Below are 24,318 nucleotides of genomic sequence, written 5' to 3'. Positions count from 1 at the left end.
TGAGATGTGGCTGGTGCAATTGAGGAACTCATTTCGTTAAATTTTAACTAATGTAAAGGTAAATAGGGGCACCCAGGTGGCTCAGTCGGTTCAGCGTCCGACTTCGGCTCAGGTCATGATCTCGTGGCCCGTGGGTTCGAGCCCCGCGTCGGGCTCTGTGCTGACAGCTCGGTCTGGAGGCTGCTTCGGATTCTGAGTCTCCCTCTCTCTCTTCCCCTCCCCTGCTTGTGCTCTGTCTCTCTCAAAAATAAATAAATAAACATTTTAAAAAATCAGAAAGAAAGAAAGAAAGAAAGAAAGAAAGAAAGAAAGAAAGAAAAAGGAAGGAAGGAAGGAAGGAAGGAAGGAAGGAAGGAAGGAAGGAAGGAAGAAGAAAAAGGAGTACCTGGGTGGCTCAGTCAGTTAAGCATCCAACTTTGACTTGGGCCATGATCTCATGGTTTGTGGGTTTGAGCCCCATGTCGGGCTCTGCGCTGACAGCATGGAGCCTGCTTCGGATCCTGTCTCCCTCTCTCTCTGCCCCTCCCCTGCGCTCGCGCTCTTTCTCTCTCTCTCAAAAATAAATAAACATTTTAAAAATTTTTTAAAAATATTTTTTATTTTGTATTTTTAAAAGCATCCTCATTACTCATCAGAGGCCTTTGATCATAAAACCCCATCACTTTACTAATTGTTCAGATCCATGCAGACTTGTCTCAAGGCAGAAAATAATATTTGGCTCTCTCCGTTAGTTCTACACCTAACACAAGAACCCGGTCTTTACTCTTGTTTTCTTTTCAAGCGAATAAGAAGACCCAGTTGGGGTCATTTAAGCATTTCTAGAGCCATCGTATTTAGGGGAAGTACAAAATGAGGAGTGCATGAGAAACTACATCTCGCACCTAATAAATATGGCAGCGTCCTGGGCAGATGCACGAAGTGATCTCCCCAGGACTTTTCTTCCCTTCAGCCTCGACTCAGCATGGGGGTGCCGTAAATCATTTATTCCCAAACTTTCAGGATTCTCTTGTGGCCAGGAAATCCTTGGGGCAAAAATGTCTAATCTGTTGTCAAGTATTGTTTTTTAATGAAAGAAAAACAAGACGGGGAGGGGGGCTAGACATTTTTACTTCGGATGCCACAACTAAATACTGAATATTCCATATTGTATCTTACATTAAAATGTACCCACCTTTGGGGTGCGGGGCTGGCTTAGTGTGTAGAGTATATAGCTCTTGAACTCAGGGTTGTGAGTTTGAGCCCCACGTGGGGCATAGAGATTACGTAAAAATAAAATCTTAAAATAAATAAACATTTTAGTAGCTACACAAGGTGACACAAGTGATGCTCGCCTCAAGTCTGAAGTAGGGAATTGTATCTAATGTGGGTAACTTTTACTGTTTTTATTATTTGTTTGTTTGTTTGTTTATTTATTTATTTTAGGATTTTATTTTTAAGTAATCTGTACACCCAACATGGAGTTCGAACCCACAGCCCTGAGATCAAGAGTCACACACACGTTCCACTGACTGAGCCAGCCTGGCCCCCCTCCTCAATCCTAAAATTCTCAAAGTCAAGTTTTCATATATTGGATACAGTGTACTTTTTTAGACTCTCAAGCAATGTAGCAGGCCTTAAAGACCCCAGCAACTGGGTCTATCGAATCTCATTGACAATATGACCCTGGAAAGAAAGAAAAATGAATTCTGATGACGTCCTACGTGAAATACATAACGTAAAAATCATTAGGTATCAAACCAGGTTTTCTTTAAACAGAAGCAATGATCTTTGGGAATTTGTAACATCTCTTTGAAAGAAAATACTGAAGACCAAGGCAATATGAAATTGATTTCATTGATTTTGAACAAGGCCAGATAATAATCGATCAGGGGCTCAATACAGGGATGACGTCTACCTCCAAGATGATTCCAGTGGCCCCCACCTCCTGGTATTTATACCCTGTGCTGTCCCCTTCCACAGTGGGCAGGGCTGACCTGTGTAACCAATAGGATATTGTAGAAATGTAGGTGTGTGACTTCCAAGGCTAGATCATAAAAGACAGCGCCTCCTCCACTATTTGCTTGAATGACTCACTCTGGGGGAGGCCAGCAGCCATGTTGGCTTACCAAGCCTTCATGTAAGACCTGCAACATCGTCAGAGACCCAAACCAGATCCACTGGTCTGACTCTCGAATTCGGCTCAGGTCATGATCTCACAGTTCGTGGGATCACGTCCCGAGTCGGGTTCCATGCTGGCAGTGCAGAGCCTGCTTGGAATTCCCTCTCTCCCTCTCTCTCTCCTCTCCCCCACTCATGGCTTTCTCTAAACAAACAAACAAACAAACAAACATTTTTTTAAAAAGCAACTTAGGAAGGTCTTCCTCAAGGCAGTCATACACGATGCAGCACAGACTATTGTCATACGGGCTTAAAGGAAATACTGACCCTTCCACATTGGTTCACCCAGACTCTGGGGTCCACCTCCCTGCTCCCTCCTGCCTACATCTGAATTGGCCACTCCCCTGCCATAGTCCCTCTTGATAGGTTCCACTCTTCATTCCATAGAGCTCGGGTTTTGAACACATTTTAAGATTCATTTGATGGTTTGTAAATATGTCCTGTTTATTTTTTTAAAGATTTTAATTTTTTTAATGTTTATTTATTTGGGGGAGGGTGGAGAGAATGAGCAGGAGAGGGGCAGAGAGAGAGGGAGAGAGAGAATCCCAAGCAGGCTTCACATTGTCAGCGTGGAGTCCCACACGGGGCTCGATCTCACAAATAGTGAGATCATCACCTGAGCCAAAATCAAGAGTCAGACACTGAAACAACTAAGCCACCCAAGCACCCCAAGATTTTATTTTTAAAGTAATTTCTACACCCAACATGGGGCTCGAACTTCCAACCCTGAGATCAAGAGTATCACGCTCCACCAACTGAGCCAGCCAGGTGCCCCAATATGTCCTGTTTACTATAACCATCTCTGAGAGATAAATGTGTCCTAATCATTGTTTATATTCCAACCACAAGAAGAAGAAACACAATAAGAACAACTAAAAATCTTAAAAATAGATTCTACAGTTTCAACAACAATAGAATGAATGAACAGATAGTCCTATTCTGGGCAATGAAGGCACGTCTGCCATGGGGACATCCAGGAAAGATTTTTTTGTTTTGTTTTGTTTTGTTTCTAATAAGAGTCACAGGAACGAGATGTGTCACTTTTTCTTCCTGTGGACATTGTCTGATCTGTATGTGATGTCCGGAACCGCTCAGCCATCTTGCTGACGACCCGAGGAAAAAAGGCAACACAGAGGAGGCCAGAGTCCTGGCTCTGAGTGTCTTGTTATAAAGATAATGTATTTCCCTAAGGTTTAGACCAGCTGGTTGAGTTTTCTATTATAGGAAACTTTCTGATACAGTAGGGGCTCAATAAAGTTTTAATTGAGTAGATACCAACAGTTGCTAAAAATAGGATTCCCAATAGTAACTGGTAGAGGGGGAACCTTGAGTGGCTCAGTGGGTTGAGCCATCCAACTCTTGGTTTTGGACCAGGTCATGATCTCAGCGTTCATGGGTTCAAGCCCCACATCAGGCTCTGTGCTGACAGTGCAGAACCTGCTTGGTATTTTCTCTCTCCCCCTCCCATGTCCCTCCCCCACTCACTCTTTCTCTCTCAAAGTAAATAAACTTAAGAAAATAAAATAATAGGGGTGCCTGGGTGGCTCAGTCGGTTAAGCACCAGACTTCAGCTCAGGTCATGATCTCGCATTTCATGGGTTCAACCCCACATCGGACTCTGTGCTGACAGCTCAGAGCCTGCAGCCTGCTTCAGATTCTGTGTCTCCCTCTCTTTCTCTGCCCCTCTCCCGCTTGCACTCTGTCTCTCTCTCAAAAATAAATAAACCTTTGGGGTGCCTGGGTGGCGCAGTCGGTTAAGCGTCCGACTTCAGCCAGGTCACGATCTCGCGATCCGTGAGTTCGAGCCCTGTGTTGGGCTCTGGGCTGATGGCTCAGAGCCTGGAGCCTGTTTCCGATTCTGTGTCTCCCCCTCTCTCTGCCCCTCCCCTGTTCATGCTCTGTCACTCTCTGTCCCAAAAATAAATAAATGTTGAAAAAAAAAATTTTTTTTAATAAAATAAAATAAATAAATAAACCTTAAAAAATTTTTTTTCATAAAATAATTTAAAAAATGTTTTAAATACATTTGAACTTCCTTAATACAATTCTTTGGTACCAGTTTGATTAAAAGGTATTCCACCGATTAAATGACAGCAACAGTTTACAACAGTGGTTCCCAACCCTGGCTTCACTTTTAGATCCACTAGGAGAGGGTTTTTTTGTTTTGTTTTGTTTTGTTTTTTGTTTTTTTAAAGCTGATGCCTGGGCCGCCTTCCAGACCAAGCATTTAGTGTATCTGTTGAAAGCCCTCCGGCCCCATCTCTCCACTCGCTTATTGCACTCCAGCCATGCTGGTCTCTCTGTTCCTCAGATATGCCAAACCCTGCCAATACCGGGGCTCCTGAACTACCTTGTGCTGCCCCGCCTTCTGCAAAGCTGCCTCCACTCATCTTTCAGGTCTCACTTGAGGAGTCTCCTCCCGGAAAGCCTCTCCTAACCATCAGATCATAAGTAGGATCCCAAACTTCTCCCATTCAATCCGATCATCTCTGCTGCTGTGTGTAATTATTTATTCTCAAATAAAGCAACAATTTATCTTATTTAAATTTAAATTTATCTTATTTAAAGGTAAATAAAGTGCTTTATCTCGTTTGAATAAAGAACTTCAATACAAAACTAGAAAGAGCTAGATTTCAGGGACTTCAGATGATGTCCAGTCAGGACAGTCAAGGAAGCCTTTGTGCAACCAACCTTTGAAGCAGGCCTGGACGGATACGATTTGATTTGTTGAGGTCGGGGTTGGTGGTATTTTAGAAACAAGGAGCAGCTTGAGTGGAGAAAGGCGGAAAATGACAGGAAGCATATGGAGAAAAGAAAGTGGCCAGCAGATAAGGGAAGCAGGGAAGAGAGCATTTTGAGGGATTATATCTGATGAGATAGAGTCAGAAATAGAGGGCCTACATTGAATAATGGCTACATTAGATGTTGCGGGTAATTCCAACTGGGGTGGAAAAGGACTGGAAGAAAAAGGAGAACGTACAAGGCATTGGGGCGGGGGTGGGTGGGTGAAGGGGGTGGGGGGACGGAAAGGGTGAGACAGTTAAAAGCCTCACCAGGGAGAAAGGCAAAAACATAAATTGCTTGGTCAACCACAACCGCTTGGAGGCGCTGCGGGCCTCACGACTAAACCGAAGCCTGTCCTAGGGTTCCCTCTTCCGGCAGAAATAAGCACTGCACACTGAGATGGGGATCATTGAAAGGCACTTGCCAGTCTCTAAACAGCATACCTCTGCGAGGGTCATATTTATAACTTGGCGAGGATTTTGTTGTGCTTTCAGACAAAACATGAAAAGGAACACTACTTTAAAATAAATGGGAGCCAGGGCGCCTGGGTGGCTCAGTCGGTGGAGCGTCCGACTTCAGCTCAGGTCATGATCTCACAGTCTGAGTTGGAGCCCCGCCTCCGCCTCTGTGCTGACAGCTTGGAGCCTGGGGCCTGCCTCGGATTCCGTGTCTCCCTCTCTCTCTGCCCGTCCCCCGCTCATGCTCTCTGTCTCAAAAATCAAAACATTAAAAAAAAAAAAAAATGAGATCCATGTGCTTTTCTTCTAGTTTATTCTAGACTTGCAACTGTATCTATGTAGGTGAATCCTTCCATAGCATTAATTCATGTGTGAAAGCAAAATTCGGGGTGCTTTGACCTATTACATCACTCGGTGAAACTGAACAAGTCTATTATCTCTGTTCTTTAACTCGACTCAGGACGCCTAAATGGCAGAAACACATCTTATTCATCACTGTGTCACTACAGTTCTGGATTTGTTGGCGGGGCCTGTAAATGTTCCACCAGGGATTGTGTTGGCTAGGTGGTTTTATTCCTGAGAAAATGAAATCAAAGGCGTTTTTCCTTCATACAAAATGAAAAGATATTAGAACTCTGTCAAAACTATAAAAGATGTAAAGTGTGAACGCAAGGTGCAGGAGACTGCAAACCAGTATGCTATTCTTTGTGGCAGGGGATATTAAAAATTAGCGGTTGCCTGTGTGTGTATAGAGAAACTCTGAAAGTTCGTGGGGGGCGGGGGAAGATGGGGGGTGGAGGACTGGGTGGAGACTTGTTATACACAGTTTTAAACTTTTTGTGTATCTGGAACACATGAAAGGTATTACCTACTCAAAAAATTAAAATAGAAAAGTATCATGGGACAACAAATAGTTATAAAAGCTAAGCTCTAAGGCCAATTTTTAATTACCCTGGAGAAACTTATTACATAGAAATCTCATTATTTATGCTATGCTTTCAAAATATTAGTATAAAAGAGAGATGTGTTTAAGATGACTTTGCTACAGCACTGTAACAGCAAAAACTGGAAACAAATGTTGGTGGAAAGGTTAAAGAAATTATAGGGCATCCATATAATAGCAAGAGTGTTAAAAAGAACAACGCAGGTCTAGATACGGTGGCATGAAAAAATGTCCGTAACTACACTTTAAAAAAAGCTGAGAAACACTGCATTGCAAATGGTCCTATTTGTATGTGTACATACATGTGTATACATATGTAAGTATATAAGTATGGTGTATTTATTTTACAGTCCCCAAAAAGGACCAAACCTTAGAAGTAGCTATCACCGGGAAATAATCAGGAACTCAGGTGGACTATCTTGGACTTTATGATACACACAATGTATGTATACCTTGTAATTAAAATAAGCAGCAAACCTATTCTAAACTCCTTTCTAAGAGTAGGCTTATATGGAACTCTCACTTTACACATCATTGATTTTAATGTGCTTCAACTTTTTAAAAAAATTTTTTTTAATGTTTATTTTGAGAGAGAGGGAGAGAGCACGAGTGGGGAGGGACAGAGAAAAAGGGAGACAATTCCAAGCAGAGCCTGACCTGGGGCTCAAACCACAGACCATAAGATCATGATCTGAGTGGAAATCAAGAGCCACCTAGGCACCCCTGTGCTTGTAATTGTTTTTCAAAACTTTTCTAGTACTTACTCTTGTTAATTAGCAATTCCTCTCATCAAACTTGGCAGGCAGCACTTTAGTTCGAGGAACCAAGTATTATTGAGCATCCCCACCAGGGGTTAGTTTTATTAGGTTGATGCTCTGATGTTCTTACGCTCCAATGCCAAGACCCCTCTAGCTCTGCACAAGGCACTAAGGGTCTCTGTCTTAAGGGACATTGGGCTGTAACAATATGATTCAGCCCCATGTTCTCAAGAACTATTGTTAGCCCCTGAACCTCTTAGTTACAAGACCTTAAATATTTAAGTAATCCCTACACAATTTGGAAGCTCAAACTCACGACCCTGAGATGAAGAGTTGCACATTCCAATGAGCCATACAGATGCCCCTGGAAAATTTTTAAAAGCCACTCATGGGGTGCCTAGGCAGCTCAGTCCATTAAGCGTCCAAGTTCAGCTCAGGTCCCCATCTCATGGCGAGTGGAGTGCTGCATCGGCTATATGTCAGCGCAGGGCCCGTTTCAGATCCTCTGCGCTCTTATTCTCTACCCCTCCCCACCCTGCCACCATTTGTGTGCTCTCAAAAATATTAAAAAAAAAAAACAAAACTCATCAGGGGTGCTTGAGTGGCTGCCGGGTAAGCACCTCTTGATCTCAGTTCAGGTCTCAATATCAGGGTCTTGAGTTCAAGCCCTGCACTAGGCCAAGAGCCTACTTCAAAATTAACTCTCACGATTATTTATGAACCATGTGCTGCCTGTCCTGCAGAGTGGTGATTTTCAAGATGCTTTTGGGGTTTTCCTATAACGTTTGGAATGAGCACCTAATTTACACCACAGTGGTGCTAGTGGAGCTCCTGGGTCTTTCTTGTTTCTTGATATAGGTCAACTTATATGAACGAGTCATGGGACACTTAACTACATTTTGTGCACTTGTATCAGCAAAGTGAAAACTGCAACTAATGTAATTACCTAAGACTTAATAGGTTTCTCAAAAGGCATTTTCTAGTGCCTAAAGCGAAGACTGGGGACTTTTGGTAGACAACACAAAAATCTCCCGTACACCCAAGATTATATACAGATACCCTAAAACACCAGGGAAGTGGAAGGCAGTAGTGTTTTGGAGAATAGTCCCTTCTTTAAAGTTCTAATAGTTCTGATTTCTGGGGCACCTACCACCCGATGGCAATTCCCTACATTAAACAAGTTTCCCTGGACTTCCACCTTTGTTTGCGGTTGACACAAGGATCTGATCGGGTAAAAACCGCTATAAACTTTCCTCAGTGAAGACCAAGAGACTGTGGCCTCTCCTAACACTCTTCTATAAAAGCTTCCTCTAGTCACATGAATTTGAGGATCACTTTGACAACTTACCTCAGCAACTGCTAACATTTCAATAATTTTCATGATCTAAATAACCATGCATTCCTCAACTTTTGAGCATGATGCCATACTTTTTATTACACACTACTTGCCATACTTAAAAACATCTAGTCAAACGACTTTCTGTGTAACTCCATGTGAAACAGAGCAATGTATTAAAGCTGGCTCTTCTATAGATTCCACCTACAGGCTCTGCCATGACCACCTTCCTTTTAATATCACCTGATTGCTGGTAGCCCAGAACTTTCCCATTCTCAGATATCTCACAAACCAAGCCCCAATTCTGTATTTTTAAAACAAGTAGTTTATAAATATAGCTATAGACGTTCCACGTGGAGAATTCTAACTGCAACCTTCCATTTTTACTGACCTTTCTTACCTCCTGGTTACTAGAATCATTTGATAGATTAAATTTCTTGATCCCTCAAACCCCATCCAAAATAAAAAGAACCCCTCACTGGCCAAAAACTCACACCATTTGGGAATGCAACAACTTTATTGAAAGAAAAGTGCAATGCATTTTGTCAAAGCTTACAGCGGGAACTTAGACACCTCCCCTCAAGCGCAGGACCAGGTGGAGCGTGGACTCCTTCTGGATGTTGTAGTCAGACAGGGTGCGCCCATCTTCCAGCTGTTTCCCGGCAAAGATCAACCTCTGCTGGTCAGGGGGGATGCCCTCTTTGTCCTGGATCTTCGCCTTGACATTCTCGATGGTGTCACTGGGCTCCACCTCCAGGGTGATGGTCTTGCCCGTCAAGGTCTTCACGAAGATCTGCATGCCCCCTCTGAGGCGGAGGACCAGGTGCAGCGTGGACTCCTTCTGGATGTTGTAGTCAGACAGGGTGCGCCCATCTTCCAGCTGTTTCCCGGCAAAGATCAACCTCTGCTGGTCAGGGGGGATGCCCTCTTTGTCCTGGATCTTCGCCTTGACATTCTCGATGGTGTCACTGGGCTCCACCTCCAGGGTGATGGTCTTGCCCGTCAAGGTCTTCACGAAGATCTGCATGCCCCCCCTGAGGCGGAGGACCAGGTGCAGCGTGGACTCCTTCTGGATGTTGTAGTCAGACAGGGTGCGCCCATCTTCCAGCTGTTTCCCGGCAAAGATCAACCTCTGCTGGTCAGGGGGGATGCCCTCTTTGTCCTGGATCTTCGCCTTGACATTCTCGATGGTGTCACTGGGCTCCACCTCCAGGGTGATGGTCTTGCCCGTCAAGGTCTTCACGAAGATCTGCATGCCCCCTCTGAGGCGGAGGACCAGGTGCAGCGTGGACTCCTTCTGGATGTTGTAGTCAGACAGGGTGCGCCCATCTTCCAGCTGTTTCCCGGCAAAGATCAACCTCTGCTGGTCAGGGGGGATGCCCTCTTTGTCCTGGATCTTCGCCTTGACATTCTCGATGGTGTCACTGGGCTCCACCTCCAGGGTGATGGTCTTGCCCGTCAAGGTCTTCACGAAGATCTGCATGCCCCCTCTGAGGCGGAGGACCAGGTGCAGCGTGGACTCCTTCTGGATGTTGTAGTCAGACAGGGTGCGCCCATCTTCCAGCTGTTTCCCGGCAAAGATCAACCTCTGCTGGTCAGGGGGGATGCCCTCTTTGTCCTGGATCTTCGCCTTGACATTCTCGATGGTGTCACTGGGCTCCACCTCCAGGGTGATGGTCTTGCCCGTCAAGGTCTTCACGAAGATCTGCATGCCCCCCCTGAGGCGGAGGACCAGGTGCAGCGTGGACTCCTTCTGGATGTTGTAGTCAGACAGGGTGCGCCCATCTTCCAGCTGTTTCCCGGCAAAGATCAACCTCTGCTGGTCAGGGGGGATGCCCTCTTTGTCCTGGATCTTCGCCTTGACATTCTCGATGGTGTCACTGGGCTCCACCTCCAGGGTGATGGTCTTGCCCGTCAAGGTCTTCACGAAGATCTGCATGCCCCCTCTGAGGCGGAGGACCAGGTGCAGCGTGGACTCCTTCTGGATGTTGTAGTCAGACAGGGTGCGCCCATCTTCCAGCTGTTTCCCGGCAAAGATCAACCTCTGCTGGTCAGGGGGGATGCCCTCTTTGTCCTGGATCTTCGCCTTGACATTCTCGATGGTGTCACTGGGCTCCACCTCCAGGGTGATGGTCTTGCCCGTCAAGGTCTTCACGAAGATCTGCATGCCCCCCCTGAGGCGGAGGACCAGGTGCAGCGTGGACTCCTTCTGGATGTTGTAGTCAGACAGGGTGCGCCCATCTTCCAGCTGTTTCCCGGCAAAGATCAACCTCTGCTGGTCAGGGGGGATGCCCTCTTTGTCCTGGATCTTCGCCTTGACATTCTCGATGGTGTCACTGGGCTCCACCTCCAGGGTGATGGTCTTGCCCGTCAAGGTCTTCACGAAGATCTGCATGCCCCCCCTGAGGCGGAGGACCAGGTGCAGCGTGGACTCCTTCTGGATGTTGTAGTCAGACAGGGTGCGCCCATCTTCCAGCTGTTTCCCGGCAAAGATCAACCTCTGCTGGTCAGGGGGGATGCCCTCTTTCTCCTGGATCTTCCCTTTGACATTCTCGATGGTGTCACTGGGCTCCACCTCCAGGGTGATGGTCTTGCCCGTCAAGGTCTTCACAAAGATCTGCATGGTCTGTCACCAAAGAAAAAAACAAAACAAAACGAATACAAAAAACCCAAGATTGTAATAAACAACTCACATGTGAACACATCTCTAGCGTTCAAAGTTATAGGTCATCTTATAAGGGCCCAGTGACTAAAATAAACCTTGCCTGAGAAAAGAAACCCAACAAGGGGGATGCCGGTGACTCAAACCCTTAAGCACCGCCTCTTGGTTTCAGCTCAAGTCATGAACTAGGTGTTTCATGATATTGAGCCGCAGCACTGAGCCAGCTTGGGATGCTCTCGCTCTCCCTCTCTCAGTCCCTCCCCACATGCTCTGGCTCCAGATAAATAACCATAAAAACAAACAAAACAGAACAAAAAAAGCTCAACAGCCCCGTTTCAGGCCCTGAGAGAGAGGATCCCAGCCAAATGAAGGTGCTGTCTCACCTCTCTTCCACTCCCCCTTCCCCCCCCCCCCCACTGTCTGTCCCCTGACGATTCTGCAGGGTCTCCCCCAGGCCCAAACCTTGTGTCCCGTGAGCGACAAAAGCGAGCTACACAAACGGCAGTAGGCGGCCCCACCCTGGATTGTGAGCCCACGCGGGGGTGACATCACGTGACCGACGGAGGGGGCGCGGGGCCGCGCAGGGCGGCACCGTCCCCGTTGCTTCCCCTCACTGCGACCAGAAACCCAGTCTCGTGCCAGCGCGGCCACCAGACATTAGACGCCCCCCCCCAACCGGCCCCGTCGCGCACGGAGCCACAGCAAAGAGCCGTTAAAGCCTCACGGGCCCGTCGCGCTCTCTTCCGCTCCCAACCCCCCTCCCCGCGTCTTCTCCCTCCAACCTCACAGCCCCGCTTATCCCACCCAGGCAGCGGGCACGGCCGCCATTTTGCTTCGTCCCTGCCCCTCAGAACCGCCCTGCTCGCCGGCCGCGTCGACTAAGACTCGGCTGCCGCTCCGCCGCTGGCGCGCCGCACGACCACAAGACCCCCGGGCCGGGGTAGCGGCCCGCTCCTCACCAAGCGACTGTGGCGGTGAGTGACACCGAAGAACAGCAACGGAACTCCCGGCCTCCACGGAACTGCCTACGCCACCCCCGGCACCTCCTTATATAGCACTCGGTGGCACTGCTCCGCTGGATCCCTCCGCAGAAACGCCGAGAACGGACTACTTTTCTCCGCTCTTCCTACCCCGCCCCGGACAGAAAAGGCAGTACCCCAGATCATCGAAGGGCCGCCCCCCGTAGTGATTTCCCGTGGAGACCGGGTGGCAGGGGAGAATCTGAGGAGGAGGGGGCCGCTGTGCTCGGCGCCCTCGCGGAGGGATCAGCGCGACTGTTGAGTGAGGCGTTCGCGGACGTGGCCGGCGCTCGACCTACGGGGCGGGGCGGGCCGCGGGAGGTGCGAAAACCCGGCGTGGATTCTCCCGGGCGCCCGGAGCGGGCTCGGCCCCGACGCCCCCGTCCCTGTCCCCTCAGCCCCAACGGTTCCAGCCGCTGCCGAGACCCGCCCCTGACGCAGGGGGCTCAGGCCTCACGCGCCCCTCCCCCTCCGCGGACAGAGGGGTTTTCGTGAAGGGCCACGTTGAGGATCGCGGCGTGTTCGCGTGTCACCAGAACCCCCGTGCCCCTCCCCCACCCACCCCACCCCCGCCGGGGCAGCTGCCCATCCCCCGCGCGGGCGCCTTGACAGGACGGATGACTCGACAGAACGGGCGCGGGGGGCACCTACGCGCGGGCGGAGGCGGGGCCGCCCTTTCTCCCCCCGCCCCCCCCACCCCCCCGCCCCCCCGCCTGGGGTGGTCGGGGAAGCGCCGCTGGCCCCTCACGCTTCATAAACCTGCGTGAGGTGCCTCCGGACACCGAAAGAACTTTCTAGATTGTTCTTGAGCCGTCCTGTTGCATGGACACGGCCTTGGGTTTGAGAAGATTGTACTTAGATACCGACAGGAAGGCCTCAGGTTTCCATTCTTGTTGATGATACTCAGTGGAGCAGGAAGTGGAACCTACTGAAGCCTGAAGTTTCAAAAACACCGACCGAGTTCCTGTATATTGGGGGGGTGGCAATTTGATATCCCAAACATGAAATTTCATTGTATGCTAAATTCCATTTGGATAAAAGAGAACAAGTTTACCAGCCAGATATTTTTATTTTTACTATCCTCCATTTTGTGATCTCTGTGAGTCCTTTCTTAGCATATTTTTTTATTTTATTTTATTTTATTTTATTTTATTTTGAGAGTGCTCGCTCACTTGAGGGGGAGAAGGGCAGAGAGAATCCCTAGCAGGCTGCCGGCTCAGCACAGAGCCAGACACGGGGCTCAATCCCAGGACTCTGGGACCATGACCTGCGCCAAAGTCAAGAGTCCTCAACGCTTAACAGACTGAGCCCACCCAGGTGCCCCCAACACATTTTTTAAAGCGTTTGTAAAATGCACAAACATGTTGAAAAAAGAGGTTTTCAGAAGTTTACAGTGAAAAGTCTCCCTCAGAAACACTGAGTTCCCCAGTCACTGTCCCTTCTGGACTCTTCCAGAAGTATTTCCACCATGTGGAGGGGGAGAGGGTGTTTTAATTTCTATCCTCAAAGCCTTAAAAAAAAAAAAACAAAAAAACAAAAAACGGGAAAAGATTCCTAAAAAACGTTCTGCCATTAAGAAAAGACTCACTCTTGTTTTAAATTATGATCATTGTATTGTTTTAAGCCACTTAGAATGAGAAAACGAAACTGTTCTGTATTTTCTTTGATAACCCGTGTAGGTAGGTGTTTATGAAAAAGATCTGATGAGAGTTCAGAATTGACTTTGTAATTTTTAACATTTTTCAGAGAGAATGAATTTATGCCTGGGGAATTAAAATGAGTATTAAGAGCAGAATGTCATGTCTCCGGTTAGGAGACGCCAGTAACTTCCTAATCCAGATGTTTCTGAAGGTTATTCGTGCAAAGAGGTTTCACAGGAACAAAACACGGAGGCCCTTTGTAGGGTTGTTTCTCCCCAATTTTCGGGGAACCAAAAAGCTGAGGTTCTTTCTGAGGGGATCAGGCTTAGCTTCAAACCACACCCTGTTCACTGTTGGCCGTGGCTTTTGCTGGAAGCCTCGTGATTCGTGTTGTTTAACGGCTGAGTCACGAGCTTTGTGACATAGTTTTTTCCAGAGTCCAAAAGGTACAGAGAAAAACAGGCCTGGTTTCAGGGGCAGGGAAGGGTGAGGACGACGAAGAGGAGGACAGGAGGAAGAAGAGAGGCTCGGAGGGTGGGAATGGGGTCCAGGGTTATCTCCAAAGAGAAAACATTCTTGGGAGCTGACAACACTGATGTCTTGAGCAGAAAAACAATTCTCTGCAACACCCCTGCTGCATTCCTTCAGTCCAGCGGAGGGTATAGAAGTAAACGTCCAAGGGCACGGGGGTGACAGGGAGAGGGAGAGAAAAGGAGAGGGGATTCTCAAGCACCAGTGATCTGACCCCTCCGAGGACACGTGGCAACGTCCGGAGGCAATTTTTGGCTGTCACAACTGTGGTGTGAGCTGGGAGGAAGAGTTCCTGCTACTGGCGTGTGGTCACCGAGGTCGGGGACGCTGCGGCACATCCCCCCCCCCCCCAACGCGATTACCCAGCCCCGAAGGTCAGCGACACCAAGGAGGTTGAGAAACCCTGCCCTACGGAGGACTATTGTCCTCTTTACAACTGGCTGTTCTATTTGCTGAGACAGCCTCCCCAAACCTAAATGTCCCACTTGGACTCAGGCTTCGGGTACCAAGTCACGTTCCTGAAACCCCAAATCCCCTGACCTAGAATGTAATGTGCTGGAAGGTGCGAGATGCAGGGTGAGTCACAGGATCCATTTTCAGTTCCTTCCGCCCACAGATCCGTCCTTTGCAAACGCCCCAGAAGAGCTCGCTTCGGAGGTGGAACCAATGGAAGAGTGACAGAGGCCCAGCAACACGGAGGGATTGGCGCGCGGACGCGAGCACGTGACGGGCTGAGCTCACAAAGGGCCTGGGGTGTTGGGCTGCTGGGAGCGGGGTGGGCGGTGCTGGTGGGACTGGTGCCCGTCTGTCTGCCTGCCTTTCCTCCTTCCCCAAAGGATTTGGTTCCCCTGAAGGTCATAACCATGTTTGGGACTTAACTCAGCATCATGAGAAAATCCAAGAGCACAGCGATCAGCAAACATTTCCCCCAAGAGAGAGGATGAGATCAAGGGCTGGCTGGGAACCGTTTGCCTTGCTTTGTCATTGTCATGTCATAGGTAACCATAAAAGGTAATAATCAAAGGCGTCTGCAGTTGGGGGGGGGGGGGGGAGAAGCCCAAGGGACTCTTCATTTTCCTGTTTACTTGCGTGTGGCCTCGTGTGGCCGAACTCAGACCGCCCCGGTTTAAAAATAACCAGTTTCATGCCCTACCTCTGGGACAATCAGGCTTTAAAAAGTTCCAGTCCTCAAATATGCCTGCTTTAGGAAGGTTAAGAAGTTAGTTAGCCTGTTGGAGATTTGGTTTGTTTTTAATTCGTTGCAGTTGTGGCGACATACACACGTAACGAAATGTACCATCTTAACCATTTTAAGGATGTGGGAAACAAAGGCAAAGGACAAAATGAAATTTCCTGACAACTTACCAGCCTATTGAAAAGCCCTTGAAACAGAGGGACCTTCCTCTAGGAGCTCAGCTCCCTTCTTTGCTAAGGGCAAAAGGCAATCTTAATCCTGTAAATCTAGTTTAACAAATAAAAATGCCTTTGGGGGCGCCTGGGTGGCTCCGTGGGTTAAGTGTCTGACTCTCGGTTTTGGCTCAGGTCATGATCTCACCGTTCCAGGAGTTTCGAGCCCTGCGTTGGGCTCTTCACTGGGAGCACAGAGCTTGCTTGGGATTCTCTCTCTCTCCTTCTCTCTCTGCCCCTCCTTTACTCACACTGTCTCTCTCTCTCATGAATAAATTTTAAAACTTAATAACATAAAACTGTTTACAAATTCCTTTGGAAACTTCCTTTGTCTCTATCCCACCCCCAAAGATCTATGTTAGCAATGACTCCAAACTCACAGCCCACAGATATACATCTGAAGGGGCTCATGACTGAGGTTTTACTAGACGGTAGTAAGGTAGTAAATGACCTTTTCCTAACCGTGGGAAATCTTGCTTCCAAAATACCTCGGAGGCTTGTGCTGTCCCTAACCCCCTCCCGACTTGAAAGTATATCATCGGCCCCCCTTTAAGACCCTAACACGTCCTGTCCCTGTGCTTTAATAAAACCACCTTTTTGCACCAAAGACGTCTCAAGAATTCTTTCTTGGCCGTTGGCTCCAAAGGCCAACATTTTCTACATCGTGAGGTACACGGGGCGGGGGGTGGGGATATAATTTTCCCTTTACCCTCCTGAGGTCTTAGCTGAGACCTCTGTGATGAAAGACATTAACCAGAGAGAAAAATCCCCAGCAGTTTATTAACATGTAGGTCACACATATGCACAGGAGATACCCCAGGACAACATGAATAATGAAGTCAGAGGTGGTTTTAGAATTTAGGCCTAAACACCATCTGAAGAGGGAAAGAGGAGGGGGGTATAGGCCCCTCGGGGGGCCAGTCAGTGGTTTTTAGGAAAGACCATAGAGTAGATGGGAGGTAGGACAGTGTGTGACCGTGTGCCAGTCCCGGTTGGTGAACCTCCGGAGGGGGGATCTTGGACCAGTGGGCCCCTTGGGAAGGTCTGTATTTAGGCACATAAGGGGGGGTTCAGAGACAGCCTCTCCCGGCATATGCTGGTCTTCAAGTGCCTTCAGCTCAAAATAATCTCAGATGGCATGTTCTGGTGCTCGTCAGCATTCACACTGCCATGCAGCCGTCCCCACCAGAATTCTTCCATCTCGCAAAACGGGTCCTCTGCCCCCATTTACAGAACTCCCATATCCGCCTTCCGCCGGTGCCTGGTACCCACCATTCCGCTTTCTGCCTCTCTGAACTTGACTGCTCCAGCCATATCTACGATGGGCTTTGTCGTTTTAAGTGCACAGTAAAATGCAAGAAGCGTTGACAAAGGCAGAGTTTTCAAAGACTCACAACCGCTTTTCTAGGAAGCTACATTCCCCAGCAAGCCTGATGGTATGTTTCGCCTGGTCAGTGTGCTATCAGAAGTAGTTAATGATAAGACAGAAAGTACACCAGAAGCATATAATTAGCTTCGTGTTAGGCCTGATGCCTTTAGAAATCACCTCGACATTCTGTTCCCTTAACACCCGGTTGACATTTGAGGAGAAATCACCTTCACAGCAGCTCATTTAGACACAGGAGCTGTCACCAAAACTCCACCGCCCAACTGGTGAGTCACTTCACAGATTTCAATGTCATCTCAAAAGTGAAGGCTTTGCAAAGAGTCACGTCCCTCCAGATCTGAGATGAGATGCTTTTATGATTTCATAGATGAGGTCAAGTCACGCGAGAGACAGGATTTGCCGGGTGAGGAATTCATTATTACCGCAGAGAAAGAATTGAACCCACAGAAGGCAATAAATAGAATCCCTTCTTTCTATAAAATGCATCTTTGATCTTTAATGATAAAATACAGATCGTGTATAAATGTAAACATGAACCGTATGTGCATCAGTGTCATTCGTTCGTTCGTTCGTTCGTTCGTTCGTGACCTGTTGCTGATGAAGCGGGAGGCAAAATCCTGCCTGCCAGGGATGCTGGTTTCCCTTCGGGTCACTCCCAAACTGGTTGGTTACTGACAGCACAAATAAAGGGCAAGGGCCAGCAGTCAGACCTTTGAGTGGCTTCCACACTTGCCCTCTGATGGCGGGGCATCAGTCGCCAGTCCTTGGGGACTTCTGCAGTCACGGTGCCACAAAAAGGACCGTGGCCTCCCCCGTTGCTCCTTCTCGGGCTGTTTCAGTCATCAGGTGATGTTTTTGCCTTTACGTTTTGCTGCCAGCAGCTGCCCTCAGCCTCTTGCAACAAAAGCGCATCGGGAGTGTTACAGGTTTCAGAGAGGGGGGGATCCTGCCTCTTGTGAAAATCCCACCGGCAAGTAGGGACCAGAGGAGTCGTAATCACACACATGGCACTTTAATGATGAAGAAGGGGGAGAATGGGAAGAAAAAACAGTGGAGATGCCGGGGATCGAACCCGGGGCCTCATACATGCAAAGCATGCGCTCTACCGCTGAGCTACATCCCCCTCCCTCTTCCCCAGGCTTCCTGAAATTCTCTGCTGTATGCTATTCTTGAGGTTGCTATTTTTCTAATTTCAAGTTTTGTCTAATTAAATGTGTGTTGGGGGTTGGCATAAACAAACCAAAAGTAAATCTCCCCAAACAGGCCCGTTCTACGTAGCCTTGCAATGGAAGTGCTCGCTGATATCGGAACCCAGGAACAAAGGGAAAGAGATCTAGTTTTGAATGGTGCTCATCACAGGGGAAAAAAAAAAAAAGGAAGGAAAATGAGTTTATTTCCAATAAATAAGGGCATTGCCTTGACTGAACCTCTACCCAGCAATGTCTGCTTCTCTGTCCTTTAAAACCATTCCAGGGTAAAACAGGCGACGGGAATTAAGAGTACACTTATCATCACGAGCACTGAGTAACGCATAGAATTGTTGAATCACTATATTGTACACCTGAAACTAAGATAACACTGTATGTTAGCTCTACTGGCATTAAAATTAAAGACATAATACAAAAATATTCCAACCTTCAGTAACTTCTGAGGTTTGCAGACCTCCCCCCCCCACACCCCCACATTCCCAGAGCACTCTTCTGAATGTAAAAAGAAGCAAATTAAAAAGAAATAGGTCCAGCTCCAGAATCAGGGCTCTGAGGGAGGAATCACTTTGCAATAGCCCACTGAAAAGAACCATTTCTCACCGTCGGCACCCGTCTCTTCCAGAGTGCAGAGTGCTTATGAAGCTGCCCTAGGGAGGCGATACGAGGTGTCTTCCAGTCATCAAGGGGCCGCTCAGTGGTGGAGGAATGGTTGAGGGCAGGGAGAGGGCAGAAAGTTGAGTCTCTGCCTCTTTCCACCAGCGCTTGAGATTTCCTGGCAGGAAACAGTCACTTACTCTGATGGGGAGAACACACCCCCCAGTTGTCCTGCCTTGTCCGCCTCGTCCCCAGTCAGCTCCCTTCCAACCCGCCTGAAACCTTCACAGGTAAAGGGCTACCTGAGCTGGTGCCCAGGACACCTGCCGGGCAGTTGTGATTCATATCCCCACCTGTCTGGAGCTCATTCATAAAATGGAGATCTGAGTACTACCTCCTGCCCAGGGCGGGTGTGGCCATCGAGCGATTAGAACAGCGCCTGGTACAAGGGCCGGCCGAGCCTGGGTTCTCAGGATGGCAAATGCAGGTGTTATTATATGAGCTCTGGCGAAGACAGACAGACCTTGGCCCAGCATGGACGGATGGCACTGTTCGCAGCGTTATTTTGCACGAAGTTTGGGAACGAGCTGGGTTTTTAGCAGGTGCCCCTGCTTGCTCTCTTGCCAGACTGCTCTGCTCCAAACAAGCCGATTATGTTGCCTCTCTGCACAAAACCCTAGAATGGAATCCAACCTCCTTAGGTTCGCCTGTGACCTTATCCCTTCCTCCTCTCCCCCTCCTACATGCACACTTGACTCCTTGCTGTTCTGCAGGCATGCTGCCCTCCTTTGCACCTCAGGGCCTTTGCACCTCCCCTTCCCTCTGCCTGCAAGGGTGCTCCCCGGATCTTCTGGTGAGTGGCTCCTTCTCCTTGTCCGGGTCCTGGGAGGGGCCCTCCTGGCTGCCTCACTATTGGGGCCTGCGAATCCCACACACTCCCTGGCGTGCCCTCCCCCCCCCCCTTTTTTTTCTCTTCTGGGAGACTTTTTTTTTTTTTTTTTTTACTCTCTGGGAGACTTTTTTTTTTTTTAATACTATTTGTTTATCACCGGTGTCATAAGCTCAGTAGGGCAGGGGCCAGGGCCTCGTGGTTCCTGCTATAGCCCCAGTGCCTAGAACAGCGCCTGGCCCCTAATAAGTACTCAGTGTATATTTGCAGAATGAATGTGACAAAAAAACGAATGGAAGAAGAGAAGCCTGGGAAGGCTGATAGCCACCTGGGAAGAAGTGTGCAACCAAGTTAAGACAAGAAAGTGTTTCACGGTAGCGTCCCCACACTTCCTGTCTTAAATCCATAAACATTTTCCGAGGGCCAGTCTGGTCCGGAGCAAGCCACAGAGATTGGAATATTTGCAACAGAAGGAGCATTTCCTGGCCTCGAAGGTTGACCCTCTCGTCCCCGGACAGCATGGCGCAAACTCAGCACTTTTGTGCAGCGCTGGGAGCATGAGCGGGGAAATGAAGCCGGGGTGGGAGACCTTGGGCTCTTTCTTTCGTGTAACTGTGGGACACTGGGGACCCGGGGCGTGATTTTGACCAGGCAGTCGATAGAATCTACAACGAATCTCGCACGCCGGTCCGGTTTAGTCGTTCGTAGAAAAGAGTTTCCGTGAAAGTGGGAGAATCTGATTTGTTTGCAGGAGAAATGAAAACAGTAACAGAGGATGTACGCAAAAACCTGCATGCCTCCCCGTCGGGGAATCGAACCCCGGTCTCCCGCGTGACAGGCGGGGATACTCACCACTATACTAACGAGGACCGGCTCTGATCAGTGCTCTCAGGTACGCCTTTTAAGCATTTTCAACTTCCCCTGTGTATCAGTATATATCAAAGGGTTCAATATTTTCTTTTATTCTTTCCGTTCAAAACCGAAGAACAAAAGTCCTACTTGACTTAACTCCATCTTAGGGAAGCTGTCCCCTGCTCGGTCCTTGATTTAGTTGCGCGGGTTTCGGGGAACAGAAATTCATACACAGAAAGCCCAAATTAACGAGCAGACATCAACAAACACGTGACAGACATTAATAAACGTTTCCGAGAGGCGAGAAATGGAGGCAGGGGAAACACAGCCGCGTTAGAATTCTCCACATTGCGCGGAAGTTTCCCTCCGCTCCCATTTCCCGTGGATACCGCTCGGAGCCGGGTTGAAAGAAAGCGAAACTGTTTATTAATCGCGGAGAATTAGCCTCCCTGTTCTGGTTTTTTCCAACCGCCTTTCGCGGCGGGAAAAAAAAACAAAAACAAAGCAACTGCCGAAACCCGGGATCGAACCAGGGACCTTTAGATCTTCAGTCTAACGCTCTCCCAACTGAGCTATTTCGGCTGCTGGTAAGGCGCCGCTTCGCTCAGATCCTCCTGGTCGTGGTGCCGGCCCTGAGTCCTCCGCCCTGGACATCCGATGCGGAAAGTCCAGAACCAGCTGGAACCCACGTCGACCAGGCTCGCCGGCATTTACTCCTTCTTGTCCTTCAAGGTCACCGCCTCCGAGAAGCCCTCCCGGATCACGCCTCCCAACCTGACCCCAGCCCCTTACCGTTTACTGTAAGGGTAGGTATTGTTTTTCCTTGTCCATTCTCTGTCTCCCCAGCGCTAATGACAGACCCCTGAGGGCAGGGAAGTCACGTGCCTTGGTCACCTCCGTATCCTTCAAGGTCTAGAACAGTGCCTGGCACCTAATAGGTGCTTGATAAATATCTGTTGAATTAATGAACAAGTGAATGGATGAATGAATCGTACCTGGCTCAGAACTCCACTTTCTCAAGCCCCCTTCTTTGTACATAGGAACAAAGTCATGTCTCGGGTGCAACTCCCCAAGCAGCCTAAGGTGTGGCAGAGATGCTGACCACGTCAAGGCGTGTGGAGGATGCAACAGCCAGATTGTGACTTTCCTTGGGGCCGTGAGTGACTCAGATCCGGCCTCCACGCGTGGCCACCATTCCTGTGGCACCTGCTCAGCTTCAAGGCGTGCAGAGGTCAACAGGTTGGCGTCCAAGTTCGGCTCTACTTCCCCTCCTTTTGGGAAATGGAAGAGGAGTGTTGTCTGGGAGGGGGGTGGGAGTGGGGAGGTCCTTCATGACGTGAGGTCATCTCACAAGTGTTTGCTACGCACCTACTGACCGTCTGGTCCAGTCACAAATGCACTAACCAGATATTCAGCATAATAGCAATGCTCATAAGCAAAAAAGACCAAAGTTATTTGTAGGTAGGCTTTTCCTTTTGCATTTAAAGTTTGTCTCCCTAATGGCAAAATTCCATGCATGGGATTATCAAGTTAGATGGTGGAATACACGGGTTTCCAGGCGCTTTCTGAATAGGCTGAAGCCATTTACACTCCCATCCGCCCATCCCATTCCTTCCTTCCCCAAACAAGTCTTGATCTGTTGTTACAATTGATTTTTTTTGTTAAAATCAATTTTTTAAAAATTCAGGTGAGATTCGCGTCACATAAAAGTAACCATTTCAAAGCGAACAGTTTAGCGGCATTCAGTATATTCACAAGATGGTGCAACAATCACCTATAGTCCTTTAAACACCATTCTTTGGAAATCATTGAAGTGTATCATTTTGATAAAAATTGAATAAGGAAGGAAAGAAGGGAAGAAAGGAAGGGAGGGAGGGAGGGAGGGAGGGAGGGAGAAAAATAAAATTCAAACGGTGCAGACGGGTACAGAATGGAAGGTGAGAGTCACTCCCACCCTACTGCAGTCCTTCCCCCCAGAGGTAACCGGTGTCTCCAGCAGACTGTGATTGATGCCACCTTGGGCAGGTTACAGAGCTGCTTCCCCACCCGCCTGGGTGACCAGATAGCCCCAGCCAGCCTCGGAAGGAGCGCACACCCGTAAATATTGCCCCCGGGCGTGGTGAGAGCTATAAAATCATTGGCTCTTGTTACTGTGATGCCCATGAGAAGTAGAAATAATAACACACTGACAGTCTGTGTACATTTCATATACGTAACAGGACACACACGGGGTAGCGTGCTTCTCCGGCGCAGTTGACTCCAAGGACTAGCTCGTCTTTGCGAGGGCCCTAAGGGGCGCGTTACTAGGCCCAGCCTCTTCTGCTTTTAAAACGGTTTGCCAGCCTCCCCGTCGGGGAATCGAACCCCGGTCTCCCGCGTGACAGGCGGGGATACTCACCACTATACTAACGAGGACACGCCACAGCAGCCATTTTCTGGGTCGGTCCATATAGATACAGCGCCGACCTGCTACCGCGCGCATCCATCTCCAGCCGGGATTGTCACAGACGCAGCGCCGGGCGCGCCTGGCCAGTGGGCCTCCCGAGGCGCGGAGGGACCTCTCGGAAACGATGGGATACTAAGCATCCGGGAAGGAGAAAAACGTGGGCACGAGACGAAGATGTGGCTTCCGATATCCCTATTCCCCGAAAAAAAAAAGCTCGCGGGTAGGGGATGTAGCTCAGTGGTAGAGCGCATGCTTTGCATGTATGAGGCCCCGGGTTCAATCCCCGGCATCTCCACTTTTCCCTTTTTTTTTTTTTTTTTTTTGTCCGAAAGCCGTCGCACCACCAGAAGGCAAAGCAGGGAAGGTGACCCAGATGCCCCGCATTAGTGGGTCTGGGAAACAAGCCCCCATGGACACGGCAGCGCTAGGAAACGTCCCTGGCCTCGTCCCAAACGCGGTTACCCAGGGAACCCCCTCCCCCGCGGAGATTCAGATTGAATAGGTGGGCGGTGGACCCAGGAATCTGCGTTTCTACACTCGTATTCTAGTCATCGGCTTGTGATTTCTAAGGAGGGTTTCGCAAGTGGCCGTTTAGTCAGTGGCTCCTGAGTGCCTAATGCCGGTGATGCGCATGCATGGAGCTCCTACTGTGTGCCCAGGTACAGTGTTAGTTGAGTATTCCATGGAGAAGACAAGCAAGGTTTGAGTTCTAGAGACTAGCATTCATCCGGTAGCGGGTAAGTTTTAGGAAGGCAGTAATACTGATAAGATGGAGACTGGAGGGGGAGGGTGTGGAAGCTGCTATGCAAGAGCCGTCAGGAGGCCTGGCTAAGCAGGGGAAATGACAGGTGCTAAGGCTCCAGGTTGGGAGGGGGAGGAGAGCTCTGTCTGAAGACACTGAAAGCAAGCCCTGTGCATGGAGTTTGGTGAATGAGGGTTCTATAAGGGGCTTGAATTTTATCATCGAAGATTCTAGAAGGCCTGATGTGGCATGGCATGTTCAGATTTAGGTGTAAAAAGGCTCCCTCTGGCTGCCACGTGGAGAATACGCCCTGAGCCAGCAGGTGGACGCTGGGAGAGCAGGCAGGAGCTGGTGGGGGCTTGTTAGGGATTCAGGGACTGGGGGGCGTGTATGTGGGCGTGCAGGAGTGGAGCTGGGGAGCACGAGGGGGCTCTGGACAAACTCTGGGGGTAGAGCCCACCCAACTTGCAGCTGGCTGGAATGTGGGGAGAGTAGGGGGGGACCT

The 24,318-nt window shown here is 49.0% G+C and overlaps 1 protein-coding gene and 5 non-coding genes across 6 annotated transcripts; 1 reads left to right on the top strand and 5 right to left on the bottom strand.

Moving 5' to 3' along the window:
• Positions 1 to 8,934: 8,934 nt before the first annotated feature.
• On the bottom strand, positions 8,935 to 12,212 carry UBC (ubiquitin C). The gene is made up of 2 exons (XM_053205506.1): positions 12,058 to 12,212; positions 8,935 to 11,062 (listed from the first exon to the last, which is right to left on the bottom strand). The coding sequence occupies exon 2, from the start codon at positions 11,057 to 11,059 to the stop codon at positions 9,002 to 9,004; it is 2,058 nt and encodes a 685-aa protein (XP_053061481.1). The 5' UTR covers positions 11,060 to 11,062; positions 12,058 to 12,212; the 3' UTR covers positions 8,935 to 9,001.
• Positions 12,213 to 18,133: 5,921 nt separating this feature from the next.
• On the bottom strand, positions 18,134 to 18,205 carry TRNAA-UGC (transfer RNA alanine (anticodon UGC)). Its single transcript has one exon. It is a non-coding gene; the product is annotated as a tRNA-Ala (tRNA).
• Positions 18,206 to 20,570: 2,365 nt separating this feature from the next.
• Positions 20,571 to 20,642, bottom strand: TRNAD-GUC (transfer RNA aspartic acid (anticodon GUC)). Its single transcript has one exon. It is a non-coding gene; the product is annotated as a tRNA-Asp (tRNA).
• Positions 20,643 to 21,134: 492 nt separating this feature from the next.
• On the bottom strand, positions 21,135 to 21,207 carry TRNAF-GAA (transfer RNA phenylalanine (anticodon GAA)). Its single transcript has one exon. It is a non-coding gene; the product is annotated as a tRNA-Phe (tRNA).
• Positions 21,208 to 22,968: 1,761 nt separating this feature from the next.
• TRNAD-GUC (transfer RNA aspartic acid (anticodon GUC)) lies at positions 22,969 to 23,040 on the bottom strand. Its single transcript has one exon. It is a non-coding gene; the product is annotated as a tRNA-Asp (tRNA).
• Positions 23,041 to 23,294: 254 nt separating this feature from the next.
• TRNAA-UGC (transfer RNA alanine (anticodon UGC)) lies at positions 23,295 to 23,366 on the top strand. The gene has a single exon. It is a non-coding gene; the product is annotated as a tRNA-Ala (tRNA).
• Positions 23,367 to 24,318: the final 952 nt, after the last annotated feature.

This window comes from Acinonyx jubatus, chromosome D3 (genome assembly GCF_027475565.1).
Source record: "Acinonyx jubatus isolate Ajub_Pintada_27869175 chromosome D3, VMU_Ajub_asm_v1.0, whole genome shotgun sequence".
Lineage (NCBI taxonomy): Eukaryota > Metazoa > Chordata > Mammalia > Carnivora > Felidae > Acinonyx > Acinonyx jubatus.
Note: the sequence above shows the minus strand (reverse complement) of the source record. Positions and strands in the feature narration are given on the sequence as shown.

Excerpts from the sequence above, each read along its gene's own strand:
- UBC (XM_053205506.1), bottom strand. The coding sequence starts at position 11,059 with ATGCAGATCTTTGTGAAGACCTTGACGGGCAAGACCATCACCCTGGAG.